General features: G+C 33.0%; 1 protein-coding gene across 1 annotated transcript; it reads right to left on the reverse strand.

Moving 5' to 3' along the window:
* Positions 1–4,323: 4,323 nt before the first annotated feature.
* Positions 4,324–13,241, reverse strand: LOC105107992 (DNA gyrase subunit B, chloroplastic/mitochondrial-like). The gene is made up of 21 exons (XM_011002120.1): positions 13,008–13,241; positions 12,569–12,713; positions 12,388–12,468; positions 12,147–12,260; positions 11,470–11,526; positions 11,078–11,179; positions 10,517–10,667; positions 10,120–10,196; positions 9,748–9,858; positions 8,979–9,049; positions 8,657–8,798; positions 8,162–8,260; positions 7,913–8,041; positions 7,655–7,769; positions 6,946–7,013; positions 6,522–6,635; positions 6,309–6,425; positions 6,123–6,176; positions 5,920–6,025; positions 5,286–5,416; positions 4,324–4,710 (listed from the first exon to the last, which is right to left on the reverse strand). The coding sequence occupies exons 1-21, from the start codon at positions 13,145–13,147 to the stop codon at positions 4,642–4,644; spliced, it is 2,193 nt and encodes a 730-aa protein (XP_011000422.1). The 5' UTR covers positions 13,148–13,241; the 3' UTR covers positions 4,324–4,641.
* Positions 13,242–14,811: the final 1,570 nt, after the last annotated feature.

Consider the following 14,811-nt stretch of genomic DNA (forward strand, 5'->3'; position numbering starts at 1 on the left):
AACACATCCGATGATGTCCACCAATGTAATTAACAGCATTGGATGCTTCTCCATGTTTTTCTTTTATGAGAATAAGAACTGGGATATCTTGCTTTTTTCATCGGGTCGCCATATGTTACTTTTATGAGAATAAGGGCTAGAGCTTCTTTTTTTCTCTCATTCTCTTGTGTGCATCACTGCTTGTGTATGCAGTGCCTGCAATAAGTAGAGATATAACAGGGTTAAGTATTTAAAAAAAAAAAATTAAAAATAATTAGAAGAATTTTATTTTATTTTTTATTTTAAATTAATATATTTTTAGTGTTTTTAAATTATTTTAATGTGTTAATATTAAAAATAATTTTAAAAAATAAAAAAAATATTATTTTAATATATTTTTAAAGTCACAAGTGGTTCTCTTCTCACAAACACACCCAGATAAAAAATAAAAATAAAAATTAAAATATCATATTAAATTCAAAATATATATTATTATTTTGTTAATTAAACAAAAATATTAAATTCAAAATGTATATTATTATTTTGTTAATTAAACAAAAATATTTTATCTGGTTCTATATAATTAAAACTAGCATGACTATAAAACTTAATAAAAACTTAAAGTCTTAAAATTGAGCATGACACTTAAATAAATAAGAAATTTATTAGTGTGTGAATGCATGCATGCCTGGTGTGAAAATAATCTCTCCCTATAAAGATGGGTTTCATGCTTTTTCTCCATCCAGTTTTCTCCCAAGAAGATATTCAGAAGAAGTTATTTGTTTTTTTAGTTATTTTATGTGATGTTTTTAATTTTTTCCTATTTAATTTAGAAAATCAAATAGTATACTTAGTAATTTTATTTTTCCTATTTAGTTTAGTAATCTCTAATAAATTATTTATGATGATTTTTTTCCTCTTCAAGATAGACCTAGAACGGATATAAATTGAGTTATTTACTGCTTAAAAAAAATAATCAAATTATTAAGGTTTTTGTGTGGTAATTCTTTCTTTTATTGTTTTTGTTTGCGTCAAGTTCTCTTCGTAATCATTACCTTTGCTGTTTCGTTTCTTGACATCTTTCATCCAAAGTTCTTGAACAATGAATCCATCAGCTCCAGTTCTCCATGATTTCATGAACCTGTGGCAGGTGAAAAAGCAGATAACGCTTGACGAAGCACTCCCCACCATGGTTGATCTTCTGTTGCCTAAGAAGCAGGTCGAGGAACATATTATACAACACTTGTCAGCTCAATCTCGAGACATTCTAAGGTCAAGGAGGAGGAAAATCAAGGTTGACATCCCAGTGTATGATGATGATATAGGAGAAGGGTTCGAGGGAAGCACAGAATTGGAACTTGAGAAATCTGGTGGAGAGTACTTCCTGGCAAATTGGACGCATGTTGTTATGAGAAGGCGAGCGATGAGAGGGAGACAAATTCAAGCGGGCGATTATCTTGTAATGAATTTCAGATCAGATGGAAAGTTTCATATCTCAATAGAGAAAGGATTTTGATCAAATGTAAGAAACCTTTCTAATATGAGAGAAGGACAGATTTTTTTTTAATGAAATTAGGAAGGGGCAGCAATAAAATATATATATTGTAGTTTGGTTCATCACCTTAAGTGCATTTATTAACAGTACTTAACACATTAATCAACACCTAGATTGATTTTTCAAAACAAATTAAAGACACTTTATAAAAAGCCTACGTACTTCGATTATTATTATTATACGTACCTTCTCTTAAAATAACACCACATAAAACCCCTACAACATCATCTTTTATTATATTCTGAAACTGTGAAAATATTTAAGGGACATCTAATATTTATTTTATAAATTAATTGCCGCTCAAATCAACCATAGAGTCGTGATTCAATATATATATATATGCTCACCCTTGCTGGGAAAGAGATTCTTGAGTGACGCAGTGGCAACTGCAATTCCAGCATATACCATGTCTTGTTTAAGGCTCCCTAGAGGTTTCTTGAGTGAGTAACGGAGTCATAAGTAAGTTCTGGTGGGGTAAATCGTCCATGGGCTCAGGTGGTATGTTTGTGACAATAGAGATGTGAGTTTGTGGAATGATAGGTGGGTCCTGGTATGGGGAACTTCCAGGTTAGCTCAGTCAAACTACAGCAATCTCGAGTTATTTTGGTAGCTGATTTGTTCGTCCAAGACACAAGCCAGAGGGGCACGAGGTTGTCGAATAATAAATTGTTCACTAGGGAGCTGAGGTTAATCAAATATTGAAGATTCCTATTGGCGTGAAAGAGGTGGACGACAGAAGTATTGGCACTTCCATAGAGTTGGAGAATATTCAGTTCAAGCCTGGGTACAATGTGCTTAGAACTCTTGACGAGGAGCAGCAAGCTACCGGTAGTTCTAACCATCCATCAACCAACAAGGAGCTGTGGGAAAGCATGTGGAAGCTGGGAATTTCGCCAAAAATATATATATATAAAAAAAAAAACTTCAGGTGGAGGACTACGAGGAACCTGATGCCTGCACAAGCAAATTTGTTTAAGAAGGTAGTGACGCATTCGATCTGCAGAATTTGCGAGAATTATGCAAAGGAGACTGGTAGCAGAGAGTAATATAAACCATTTTTCTTAAGTTTTATAATGAAGATAGGTTTTTTCGATATGATGTTATTAGATTTTTAATGACCAAATATATAGTAGTTTGAATCTCACTAATCTGTACAAATTTTATACTCGAAGATAATATAAAATCATTTTTAAGATCTCGTCTAAAGGTTTAAGTTTTTCAGATGAAGTATTTTAATGATCGGTGGCTGGAGATTCTTGAAAAATTGCAAGAGAAGGCAGTAGGCAAGTTTGGAAGGCAGGAAGGAGTTTCATTTTCTGAAGAAAAAAAACCTTCCTGATCCTAGGAAGTGTGCTGCGACGGCAATAAAGGCGGCAGCTGACTTAAGTGATCTGACTATAAATTATATCTTTAATATCACTTCTCCTACCCCAATACAGTCCTCAGTACTGGAGTGGTCCCTTACCAAGTGGTGTCAAGGATTTAAATTGATCTCGGGCATTGAAGATTAACTAAGTTTAAGAATTATGTTTGAGTTATTTTTAAAATTTTAAAATTTATATTTTTTTTAGTTTTATTATTTATCAGTTATTCAACTGAAGACTTTCATCATTTTTATTTATTTATTATAGATTTTTTTAATTAATTTTTTAAATTACTAGAGTTATTATGGGTTTTTGATTTATTGTTTTTTGTTAAATTTTATTTGGTTTATTTTTTAAATTGATATTTTTTTATTCTATCCTTCAATACTTGAAATATTTTTTTTGAATAATTTATAAAATTAAATTTATGTTTTAATTTCATCCTCTTTTAATTATGTAATCTTTCAAATTTGATCTTTATTCTTTTAATTGTTATTTGTTTTATTTGAAATAATCTTATTGTTATTCTTTTTGGTAAGGTTTTTAAATTTACATCTTTTTTAATGATTTTATTTTTAAAAATTAAATTGATTAAAAATTAAATTTCATGATTAAACTCAAGTCAAAAAAATTTTAAATTGTGAGTTTTCAAGAATAAATTAGATTTAGAAAGTTTATTCAAGTTTGTTTATTTTCTTTTTCTATTTTAAGTTAATTTTTTTATCTTTTTATTAAGATTTTTGCTTTGTATTTTTTATTTTTTGATCCCAAGTTAGGACTAGAGTCAATAATTTTAAAGTTTAACATAGGTTAACTTTTGTTTTTCTTGTTCTTTTATAAATTGATTTACTACAATTTTATCTTTCAAAAATATTTAATTTATTAAAAAATAATTTTTTTTATGTTTTACTAAGTTATCCTAATTATATTTTCATAGAATTAGTGTGTGTTTTTTTTCAGTATTGATTTGTCAAATAATTAAATTTTATAATTTTATTCAATCTATTTTCAAACAATTACCCTATTATCACAACTGAATCAAAAAAATTACATCTTAATCCAAAAAACTTCGATCAAGTTTTTTCTACTTTATTATTAATCATATTTTTTGGTTATTAAATATTTTATTTGCTAGAAATTAAACTTCAATTTTTTTTTCTTTTCATTTTGCTTTCCAAGTTGAGTATTATATTCACATTTAATTTATTAAAAATTAATTATTAAACTATTTTTTCTGCTTTCTTTTCTTTACATCCATAGTCACAAAATTTACAAATTAACTGTTTAACTAGGGTTTTTTTTTTTTAATTCAATTATATCCTTTGGATTGTTTAATAAACTAAATGGACTCAAGTAGAGTTCTTTTACTCTTTTTTTCTGGTAGTTATTTATTTTAGTTTTTTTTAATATTATTTAAATTAACAATTGAACCAAAACCTCTGTTTAACTCTTTTTTCCTTTGCATTTTTTTTTTTTTACATCAAGAAAGAATTTAGTTGACCCGCGCGCCACAAATCTAGTATGAATCCTAGATTAATAGAGTACAACGTTCATCAACTTAAATACAATGCATGAACCACCTACCGAACTTTTCCACCTTTCCTTCACCCAAAAGTAATCAATGGATTAACACCGAGATCAGGAATATCAGATGTCTCTGTCAATCGCATAGCCTAACCAACAGTGACTACCAAAAAGCTGTTTATCTGTGTTTCTGTGAACAGCATAAAAACTTTCGTGCTGTCAGATATCCAAATGATCAACGTTAATCATGCTTGCTGCATTCTGAATAAGTTCCTTGCGAAAATCCACCTAAAAAAACATGAACATGGAACATTATCACCATGGATTAGTAATAGTAATACCATCAGTTACATGATCTAATTAAAGTGATGATTGGCAGTTCAATGGAAAGGTCTTTCATGCATTGCTTGTAACGCAACTTTTAACTGATTTTGGCATAAGAGTGAGGTGCAAATTTAGCCAAGCAAGCAATAAGTAGATACACACAAACAAGCACACATGCATAATATATACACTCAATGGAAAGGAGAGCATAAAATGGGACAACAAGTCCAAAATACGATTCCCCTGAAAACTGCTTTGATAAAAGTTTTATTATTCAGTTGTCTACGTAGAAAAGACATAAAAGTTCCCTGAAAATTCACAAAAAAAAATTTTTATCACTGTTTTGATATATTCTTAGTTTCCAATCTCTTTTGTATTTAAAAAGCTGCCCTTGACTGTTTGTAAGACTGAAAGGTCTCAAATTCAATTTTTATAAAAGAAAAGGCAATCGAACATAGTTCCTTGATAGCTTCTTTTAATTCCCTTACTGTTTATTGTAATTTGTAACCAGAAACAGAGGTGCACACGGTATAACTAACCCGGGTACCCATTAGTGATGAAAAGACAATATTGGCCTCTGCTCCATCTTCAACTACTAATTGTTTGAGCACCCTTCGCTCTGGATCCAATGTTGTTTCCCACAGTTGCGCAGGCATCATCTCCCCCAAGCCTGTATTTTACCCACATGTTAGGATATACAAATCTACAAATAGAAAGTTATTAATAGACAAGATCTTCCAGAAAATGTTCTCTCACATGAGAAAAGTAATCGTTCTTTTTTCAATGTGAATTTGGTTAGAATTGAAATTTATGCACACACTCTCTTTGAGGTTCTGAAGATATTAGGAGATGTATATAGGCATGTGAGGATAAGTTGGGATGGGGGCAACATGCAAAAGCTTGGCACCCTTTTCCGGATAAGCATGTCATATTGCATTACATATCACACCATACAGATTCAGTAACATCATTTTTTTTCTTACAATATATAGAACATGGAAAGCTGACTTCCATGTCAGCAGTGAGAAAAGAATGCTCATGAACATTTGTGTTCTATAACAGCTAGTCATTAACATTAAAAAAAATGAAATGTAATAATGCATAGCTAGTTGACAGAATGAATGGAATGCAGGGTGAAGGCTCATGAAATAGACAGTAAGTTTGTGATCTTACCTTTGAACCTTTGAATGTTATATGATGCATTTTGAGGGAATGAACTTCGAATCTTTTTGAGTTCTGCGTCATCAAAACAATAGTAGGCCTGCTTTCCCCTCTCAACCTAATCATGTCAATTGGGAAAATGAAAGAAACAGACTAGCTCATTTATTATTATTTTAAATCAGCTCTCATGGGATTCGTCATGTAGTCAAACAAACCTTATAGAGCGGTGGCACACCAACATAAATGCAGCCTTCATCAAATAAAGCTCTCTGTGCAAAGAACAATTCCATAATTGTGATTTCAATTACATATTTTCTAAGGCATTTACATGCTGTTCATCCCTGTCATTTATTTTATTTTAAGAGAAAAAAAATGTGGAGATAAATTTCTCCAATATCTACCTGATATCTAAAGAAGAAAGTCAACAGAAGAGTTCGGATGTGAGCACCATCCACATCAGCATCTGTTAAGATGATGATCTTATGATAACGTAGAGCATCTTTTTTAAATTCCTCCCCCTATAACCAAGAAAATTTCCCAGATGAACTAAGAAAGCAGTTCAGAGAAGAAAATACAAAAAGGGAAAAAAAGAAACAAAGATAATAAAAATTTACCTTCACTCCAAGTCCAAGACCAAGTATAAGATTCTGGATCTCTTCATTCTTGTACATTGCTGCCTCGTCTCTTCTTTCTATATTTAGAATTTTACCCCTCAAAGGGAGAATAGCCTGCGGTAATGTGTTTCAGTGATCCACATTCCAAGTCATCCCAAGTTAAAAACAGCTACACCATTATCCCCAATGAGTTCGAAAATTGGGATAATAAAACTGTTCTTGAGCATTGAGATTTGAGATGTTATAGTTGATACAAGCTCATTCCCATGTGAGTTTGAAAATTGGGATGATAAAACTGTTCTCAAGCATTGAGATTTGAGGCATTATAATTGACACAAGCTCATTCCCATGAAAATGGAATGAAGTATCCCACGTGTTTCAACAATTGCCTGCAGATTAAATGTTGCACATTTAAAACAATTACCTGAAAGCGTCGATCACGGCCCTGTTTGGCACTCCCTCCAGCTGAATCTCCTTCAACTATAAAAATTTCTGCAACCATCAAAGAACAAAATTAAATAACATGTGAAAAGACCAATGAGATCAGCAGATTTGTATTCTGAAAGTTCCTCCAAACTCAACACAGAATATGGTTTTATCATTTCCCTACCTAGCAAATTAGTAATGCTTAGAAGATTAACCAACAAAAATGTCCACATCTTGTTGAAGTGGGTGCTAAAGGATCATTTAGAAACTAATTGATGGCAATGGTTGACTTTTAGCATTATCGGAGCCATGAAACTTGCTTCCAAAAATAAAAGATATAACTGGACAATCTTGATCACAAACAAGCAACCAAAGATACTAGCATAAACAACCTGTAGGGGTGTGGAGTGATTACCATACCAATGATGAATCATAATGCAAATAACTCACTCTGCTGCATGTTTAAGTGCAAGCTCTCAAGGATCTTTCTTAAACTATTGCGTCAGGTAATTAATCAGTAAACCAACCATGTTGGTAACTGAAAAATGCTGTCCACATGATTGAACAAAGGCAAGACCACTCAAATGGAGTGAAAAACACAAGATATATGATCCTTGTAATTAGAATTTCTTAAATCTCAAGAAGGTCAAACAAGTTTCATATTAAAAGAGCAAAAAGAAAAGAAATAATATATATAGAACAGCTACCAGATTCTTCAGGATCTGTAGAAGAGCAATCAGCCAGTTTTCCCGGAAGAGATGATGATTTCAATACACTTTTTTGTCTCACCAATTCCCTAGCCCTCTTTGCTGCCAAAGCTGCCTGTAATAAGAAAAATAAAAATTCAAGGTTTAAGACCAGCAGAAACATGACATCTGAGTTCTTAGAAATGACATTTTTTTTACAGAATGACGAGTGATTCACAAGAGATAATGAAGAACAAAGAGTGCTAACAGCAAAGTTACCTTAAGAGCATTTAGAGACTTTGACAGGATTGAATCCAGAGCATCAGGATGCAACTCCAAATATTCAGTAAGATACTCCTGAATGGATTGCTCTACCACTTTCCGCACCTCCGGATTTCCCAACCTTGTCTTTCAGACATGGAGAAAAGCCAACAATGGAATATATAAGCAACTTAGGAGCCTGGCAACACCAACAATAAGGTGGACAGATCATCAGTACCTCAAGAAAATTATGATGAATGGGCATACCTTAGTTTGACCTTCAAACTCCGGGCTTGGAACTTTGACAGAGATAATACATGTCAATCCCTCCCTTACATGTTCACCGCTTAAACTCATATCCTTATACTTAAAAAAAATGAAAAATCCTTTATCATAGTGAGTACTACTACAATCAGCAGTGCACCCAATCAATAATGGCATAGGTGTTCAATCAATTGAACTACATCAGGTCTTTTTATTCAAATCTGAAATGCTCCATGGCACAAGACCATGTTTTGAAAGCATCTTATGCCAAATGAACTAGGTCTGTGTTTCATCTTCCAATTGTAATAAGATAAGTTTGCATTTGGTAGTTTATCATTTACAGATTATAAAATTTTTAGGAGGCAGAGGTAAATGAACAAAGAGAAATGGAAGAGGTGAGAAGGAAAACCTCAAAGATAGTGACAGAAGGTAGCAAAAAATCAAGAAAATGGGTGATGAGATTCAAGAGCGCCCAACAACATGCCAAAGGGGAAGTACCTTAATGACCTTTGACTTTTTCCCAAGGTTATTGAGAGTTCTTGTTAATGAAGCCTTTACACCATCTATATGCGTGCCACCATCAACAGTGCGTATGCTATTAGCATATCCCAGGATTGTATCTGAGTAAGCATCAGAACACCTAGGAAAAGCATGAGAAAAGTCAAATCACACAGGTTATCAGAGGAATGGCAATCAATAAGATGTAAAAAGTAGTGTTCCATACAACAATTCAGAGACAAGAGACAATAACATCCATGATGCATGTGGACAGGAAAACAATATTGAGAAACAGCATATACACTGGTAGGTAGTTGTTTACCATTGGAGAGCCATATCAATTGCAATTCCATCTACTTCTTTTCTGAAACCCAGAACATCATGTAGCGGTTTCTGGATCAAATAACCCATAGTCAACATCCTATAAAACATATAGACATATCCGAATGAGGCAGCAATATCCATGTTAGAAATATCTTTATGCCATGTTCTAATAACCTGGTGTTATTAGGATGCCTCATATTTCAAGGAGTTGCTAGGTAAAAGATATAACCCAAAGGCAGATTATTGTCACTTGCATGTATTAACAACACGTCTCCACAGGGTCTACAAACCTATAAAATACATGAAAAGCAAGTCCCATCTTGGACTCCAAACCACTCATGTTTATCAAAACACCCACACTATGTCTCAACCTACCAGGCACCTAAGTATGTATATGTGTCAAGAAATGTAAGGATAGAATGTGGTTTGTCTTCAATTGACATGGCCTCGACATCACCAATCTAAATCCATGATTTGTGAGCAATTCATCAACCATAACCGTCCACTTAGAATGGACAGGGCAGATGGAGTATGCCTCTTAATTGGCCAAAAGAAAGTCATAGAGTTTGTTTTTTTGCTCTTCTTTCCCCTTGATAATTTTCTTTAGTCCTGGATTATAAATTATTAGTGCCTATGTATCATCTTTCTCCCACCACGATTTATAGAAGGCTCTGAGTTTGCCAACTTGCTAAAAGAGAAATTATAACAAAACAAGAAAGTAGGAATCACAATAACAGCCAAGATTGTTGGTCAAGAATCAATGGTACCTTATCAGTATTTAGCCAATTCACATATTCAACCAATCCACCTGCATAGAAATGTTCATCGAACTGATTCTTCTCCGGATCATTATCCTCTTTTTGCAAAGAAATAGTCAGCTGCAAAGGCAAATCAAGAAGTGTCAGCATTAAAAATTGAGGAAGAAGCATTGCATCAAATTTCTAAACCATCCAACCACATGAAGAGAACAGGTTAGCCAGGATCAATTATTCCCAAATCAAAAACCCATTTGTGATGAAAAATAAAAAGTTGAGATCAAAGCAACAATTCAATTCATCCCCAAGTAGAAAACCAATTCATGATGAAAAATAAGAGATCAAAAGGATCAAGGTTGACATAATTACAAGTAACAGTTCTACCTTTGGGTTTAAAAATGCAAGCTCCCTAACCCGTCCAGCTATCGTGTGATAGTCAAACTGAATCTCAGTGGTGAATACTGCAAAAATATTAAGGAATCAACCATAAGAGAATAGACTTCCAGATTATTACTTTTTAAAGGAAGAATATTGTATTAAGAAGAGTAGAAAATATGCTATTCACTATGAGTGAGGGGGGGGGGGGTCGCAAAGAAAACTGAAGTGAGAAGTGCAGCCCAATCCTGTTGAACACCAGAAACTCCTCTAAAAGCCCTTGAAGCATTGCATAATGAAGAGATAGTATTCTATCCCATATTGTAAACTAACATTAAAAGCTGGGGAATGAAGCATAGAATAACAACCATCAAAATTATAAGTTTTTCTAAAAGTTAAGGATAACCTTCTTTGTCAGGCCAAAATCTGATGTGAGTCCCTTTACGTTCCTTTGATTCTACTGGAAGTTCATGGCATGTTAGAGTTGTTACAGGGTTTCCACGAGAATATTTCTGTTGGTATTGCTTTCCATCACGCCAAACTGTAACGTCTAATTCCTGTGATTTGAGACATGACAGATTTTACAAAATTCAACACTTTCTCCGTTGAGGTTATTGATAACCAAGAAGGAAACCTTAGAAGAAAGGCATAGCATGACATGGTTAGTGAAGAAGATCAGAAAAAAATAAATAAAAATTTCCATGCATCTCCATTGTTGCAAATAAGGAAATTTCATTTGCTACGAAGGGAATCCCTCAGACATTGCCTCAGAAGACTTGTTTCACAGATTGCTTTAAGCCCATGATAATGATAGTAAAATTTTACAAAATTTGTTTCCTTCTTAAACTAATCCACCTTCAGGAGATAAAGAAATTAAAATGTAGCTCAGAGACAATTCAAAATCTAAGAAAAATCATTTTTTGATGAAAAATGACTAAAAAAATTTAATTAATAACAGCGTACACACCTCAGACAAAGCATTGACAACAGACAAACCCACACCATGTAGCCCACCAGAGACACTATATCCACTGTTAGAACCACCAAATTTTCCACCAGCATGCAGGACCTGCAAAATATAAATGAACAGTACTTTTGAACCATAATCTATTACATGAAAATAAGAGGAAGAAGGAAAGAAGAAAAATTGCAGTAACAACTTATATAAACTACATTAACATTTACTTGAATATTTAAACTATAATTTTTTCAAGTACAGATTTCATCGAAAACTCAGCAAAATGCAAATACCATGCTCCTATCAAGCAAAAAATGCATTTGGCACCTTAAAACCCTTATATATGTATGATGGATAAAAATATTCATGGTTTAAGATGGGCAGATGCCCATGCATTTTACCGTTAACACAGTCTCCAAGGCAGATTTCTTTGTCACTGGATGCAAGTCAGTAGGAATCTGCAATGCAAGTAAAACAGAGAAGCATGTCATCGTAGCAATAAAATGCACAATGAAAGCTGGCATAAAAGACCAGAGCCTCTAAAACAATCATCAAAAGAAAATTATTGTTATTGACAAATAAGTAAACTTCTAGAAAAAGATGGTAAGCACTAAAACTCAATTTGAAAAGTGAAAGCAGGTGCATTGAAAAAAAAGAAGAATGGTTTGGAATGACCTCTTGTCTTATGATTATGTGTCATTTAGGTCCACATAAAATGAAAAGACAATAAATAAATAACGTAATGGTTTATCACACTTCAGTCACAAAGGTTTCAGCTCAAAAGGCACATATTGATTATACTCTAACAAGTGCATCAAATTCTTCAGTCACATTCAATAGCATGAACTAGTAATAATCTCCAAACTAATATTCTCTCTGACCCACACAAGCCCTGGAATAGATTGCAGATCGCTGCCTAAAAAACAATAGGAAAGTAAAATGCTTATCCATACAAGGCAAAGTATATGGGAAGTTTATAACTAGATGAAAAATATAAATGTCATATCCTCTTTCTAGAATACATACTTCCATTATGCAAGTTAATGGCAACAGCTAAATTAACAAAAAAGTCCCATACCCCACGCCCATTGTCAGTAATGCTAACAGAATTATCCGAATGTAGAACAACATTTATTGTTGAAGCATATCCTGCTTGGGCCTCGTCAACAGCATTATCCAATATCTCATAAACCTATTAAGAAGAACCGATTAACAAAAAAAAAAAAAACAAATCTTGTTTCCAGTTTACCTAAGATAAACTGAGCAAAGTAGAAAATAGCAATCCACAATGACAAAAGAAAGGTCATAATAGAGATCACCAAATGATGCAAACCACGTGGTCCTGTACTTCCAATGTACATCCCTGGCCTTTTCCTCACAGGCTCTAATCCTTTCAACACCTAGACATATCAAAACACAACTTTTCAAGCGCTCTTTATAACAAAGTTTCCATTGCTTACAAATTACTAAACAATGACTTGTGTTAATGTAATTTTTTACCTGGATTTGATCAGACCCATAAGCTTTCGAGCCCGCGCTTTCTTTCTCCGATTCAGTTGCCACGCTAGTAGACATGAAAGCTCTTGGTGAAACCCCATTTTGCACCAAAAATCTACTTGGAACCCTCTTCGCTGGAAAACTCACCCTATAATTACATAAAAATAAATGAACAAATCAATGAAAACTTTAAAGTTCAATTTTTGAAACTCTAGAAAAAAACAAAACCCCACTTCTACTCAAAAAAAAGTTTAAAAGTTCTTCACTTGTATTAAATTATGACAAAAACCCATTACTTTTTTCCTCTACTTTCCCATTTTTCCACCAACAAACGAACTCAGAAGCACCAAAAACGCAATATATACTTCATTTTTCTCTCTTTTTGTAGGGAAACAAACAGAAACCAAACAATAAAAGGAGAGAAACAAATGAAAGAAAATACCTTGAGTTGAAGGAGACTGAGGGGCGGGAGAGAAGAGAGAAAGAGTGAGAGCAAGAAAAAGAAGAAGAAGCCATGGAAGCTCGAAGTAAGGAGAGATAGTGTCTGCTGCTGTTATGAGGTTTTAGAAGAAGACGCGCCATTGTTTTTCGGTTTTATTTTTTTTTTAGAGAGCCGAAGGCAGGCAGAGAGTCTCCCTTTTGTAGATAAATAAAAATACTGGTCGATTTTCATTTCCCTCCTCCTGCTTGTCTGAAATTCTTAGGGCTTAGATCTCTAGTAACTCGTATATGTAATGTGGCCTATTGAGACCAAGGCAATGAAACCAAGTTTGGGCTTTGAAATAAAAATGTGTTGGGCTGGTTTGGTTCTTGACAAACAAGAACAGTTATGCATGTATAGTTCCTCGATTGAGAAACTGACTCAATCACCGAGTCATTGAGTAAATTCCAGGGTTGTTTGGTCAACTATCTTTATTAAAATAATAGGGTTATGTTTTTCTTTTTTATATATATATTCAACTGATTGGATTTAAATCGAGTTTGACCTAATTAACTAAATTATTAAATATATCATCAGATTAAATAAATTTAATCAAGTCAATATCTTATCTGATTCAATTATAAAGTAGATTTATGTTACTTCTATATCTTAAAATATTTAAAATAATATAAAATTGGATCAAACTTAATAATTAAGATATATAAAATAAAATTTGGTTATTGTTTTGAAAAGAAAAGATAAAAATAGTGAGAATATAGGGAGACATGTTTTTCTATTTTAAAAGAAACACAAAAATTCATTTTAAAATTAGCTCTGGTGACGTATTTATTTGAGAACTTAAAAATGTTACATGGTTAAAAAGAAATAATAACAAAAATATTAAATAGTTTTTCTTAGAAAATGAAACCACCAAATATTTTAATTAAGACCCGTACGAACCTAGACCAAGTATGCTTAAAATAAAACAACTGAAGTCAGTTAACTTTAAAATATTAATTATTATTATTAGTAGTAGTAGCTATGTAATTAAATACTAATTAAATCTCCTCAACCTCTGATGGTGGTTGCATCAATTGCGTCCATCAGGCAATCGTAACTCTGACGTGGACTTGGGACACAACGAGATGTGTTCATAAATTTTCCAGAAAAAGGCTCCCCCGCTGTCACACAAGAATCCATTGTAACTCCGATCTGTACAGTCGATGAGAGCTCGACACACAGCCCTAGTCGTGGTTTTAAGAGCTTCGCCACCAGATACCAAGACGAAAGGAGGAGTTTCACCGTCAAAAAAATATGTTGAATTTTCTTGGAGCACTGGTTACGATAAAAGGGCAGCCTGCAAGAAGCTGAATGATGCGAGGATCAATGGTGATTTTTTTTCATTTTTTGTTTTCACAGCAGAAATATTTTGAGACAAGTTCTTTGGGTATCCAGTATTTTCAAGTCAGGATTTAAATAGAACATTCGTGTGTACACCATTTCATCCTTAAAAAAAAATTATCCTCTTACACCTTTCTAAAGAGTTTGCACCCTGCATGATAATAATAGAAGAGCAACTGCATGATAATAATTTTGGTTGATCATATGATGGTTACTAGAGATTTATATGATCGTTAATTTTAGTTTTCAAGTCAGGATTTAAATAGAACATTCGTGTGTACACCATTTCATCCTTAAAAAAAAATATTCTCTTACAGCTCTCTAAAGAGTTTGCACCCTGCATGATAATAATAGAAGAGCAACTGCATGATAATAATTTTGGTTGATCATATGATGGTTACTAGAGATTTATATGATCGTTAAT

The sequence above is a fragment of the Populus euphratica genome, unplaced genomic scaffold (assembly GCF_000495115.2).
Source record: "Populus euphratica unplaced genomic scaffold, PopEup_1.0 scaffold179.1, whole genome shotgun sequence".
NCBI lineage: Eukaryota > Viridiplantae > Streptophyta > Magnoliopsida > Malpighiales > Salicaceae > Populus > Populus euphratica.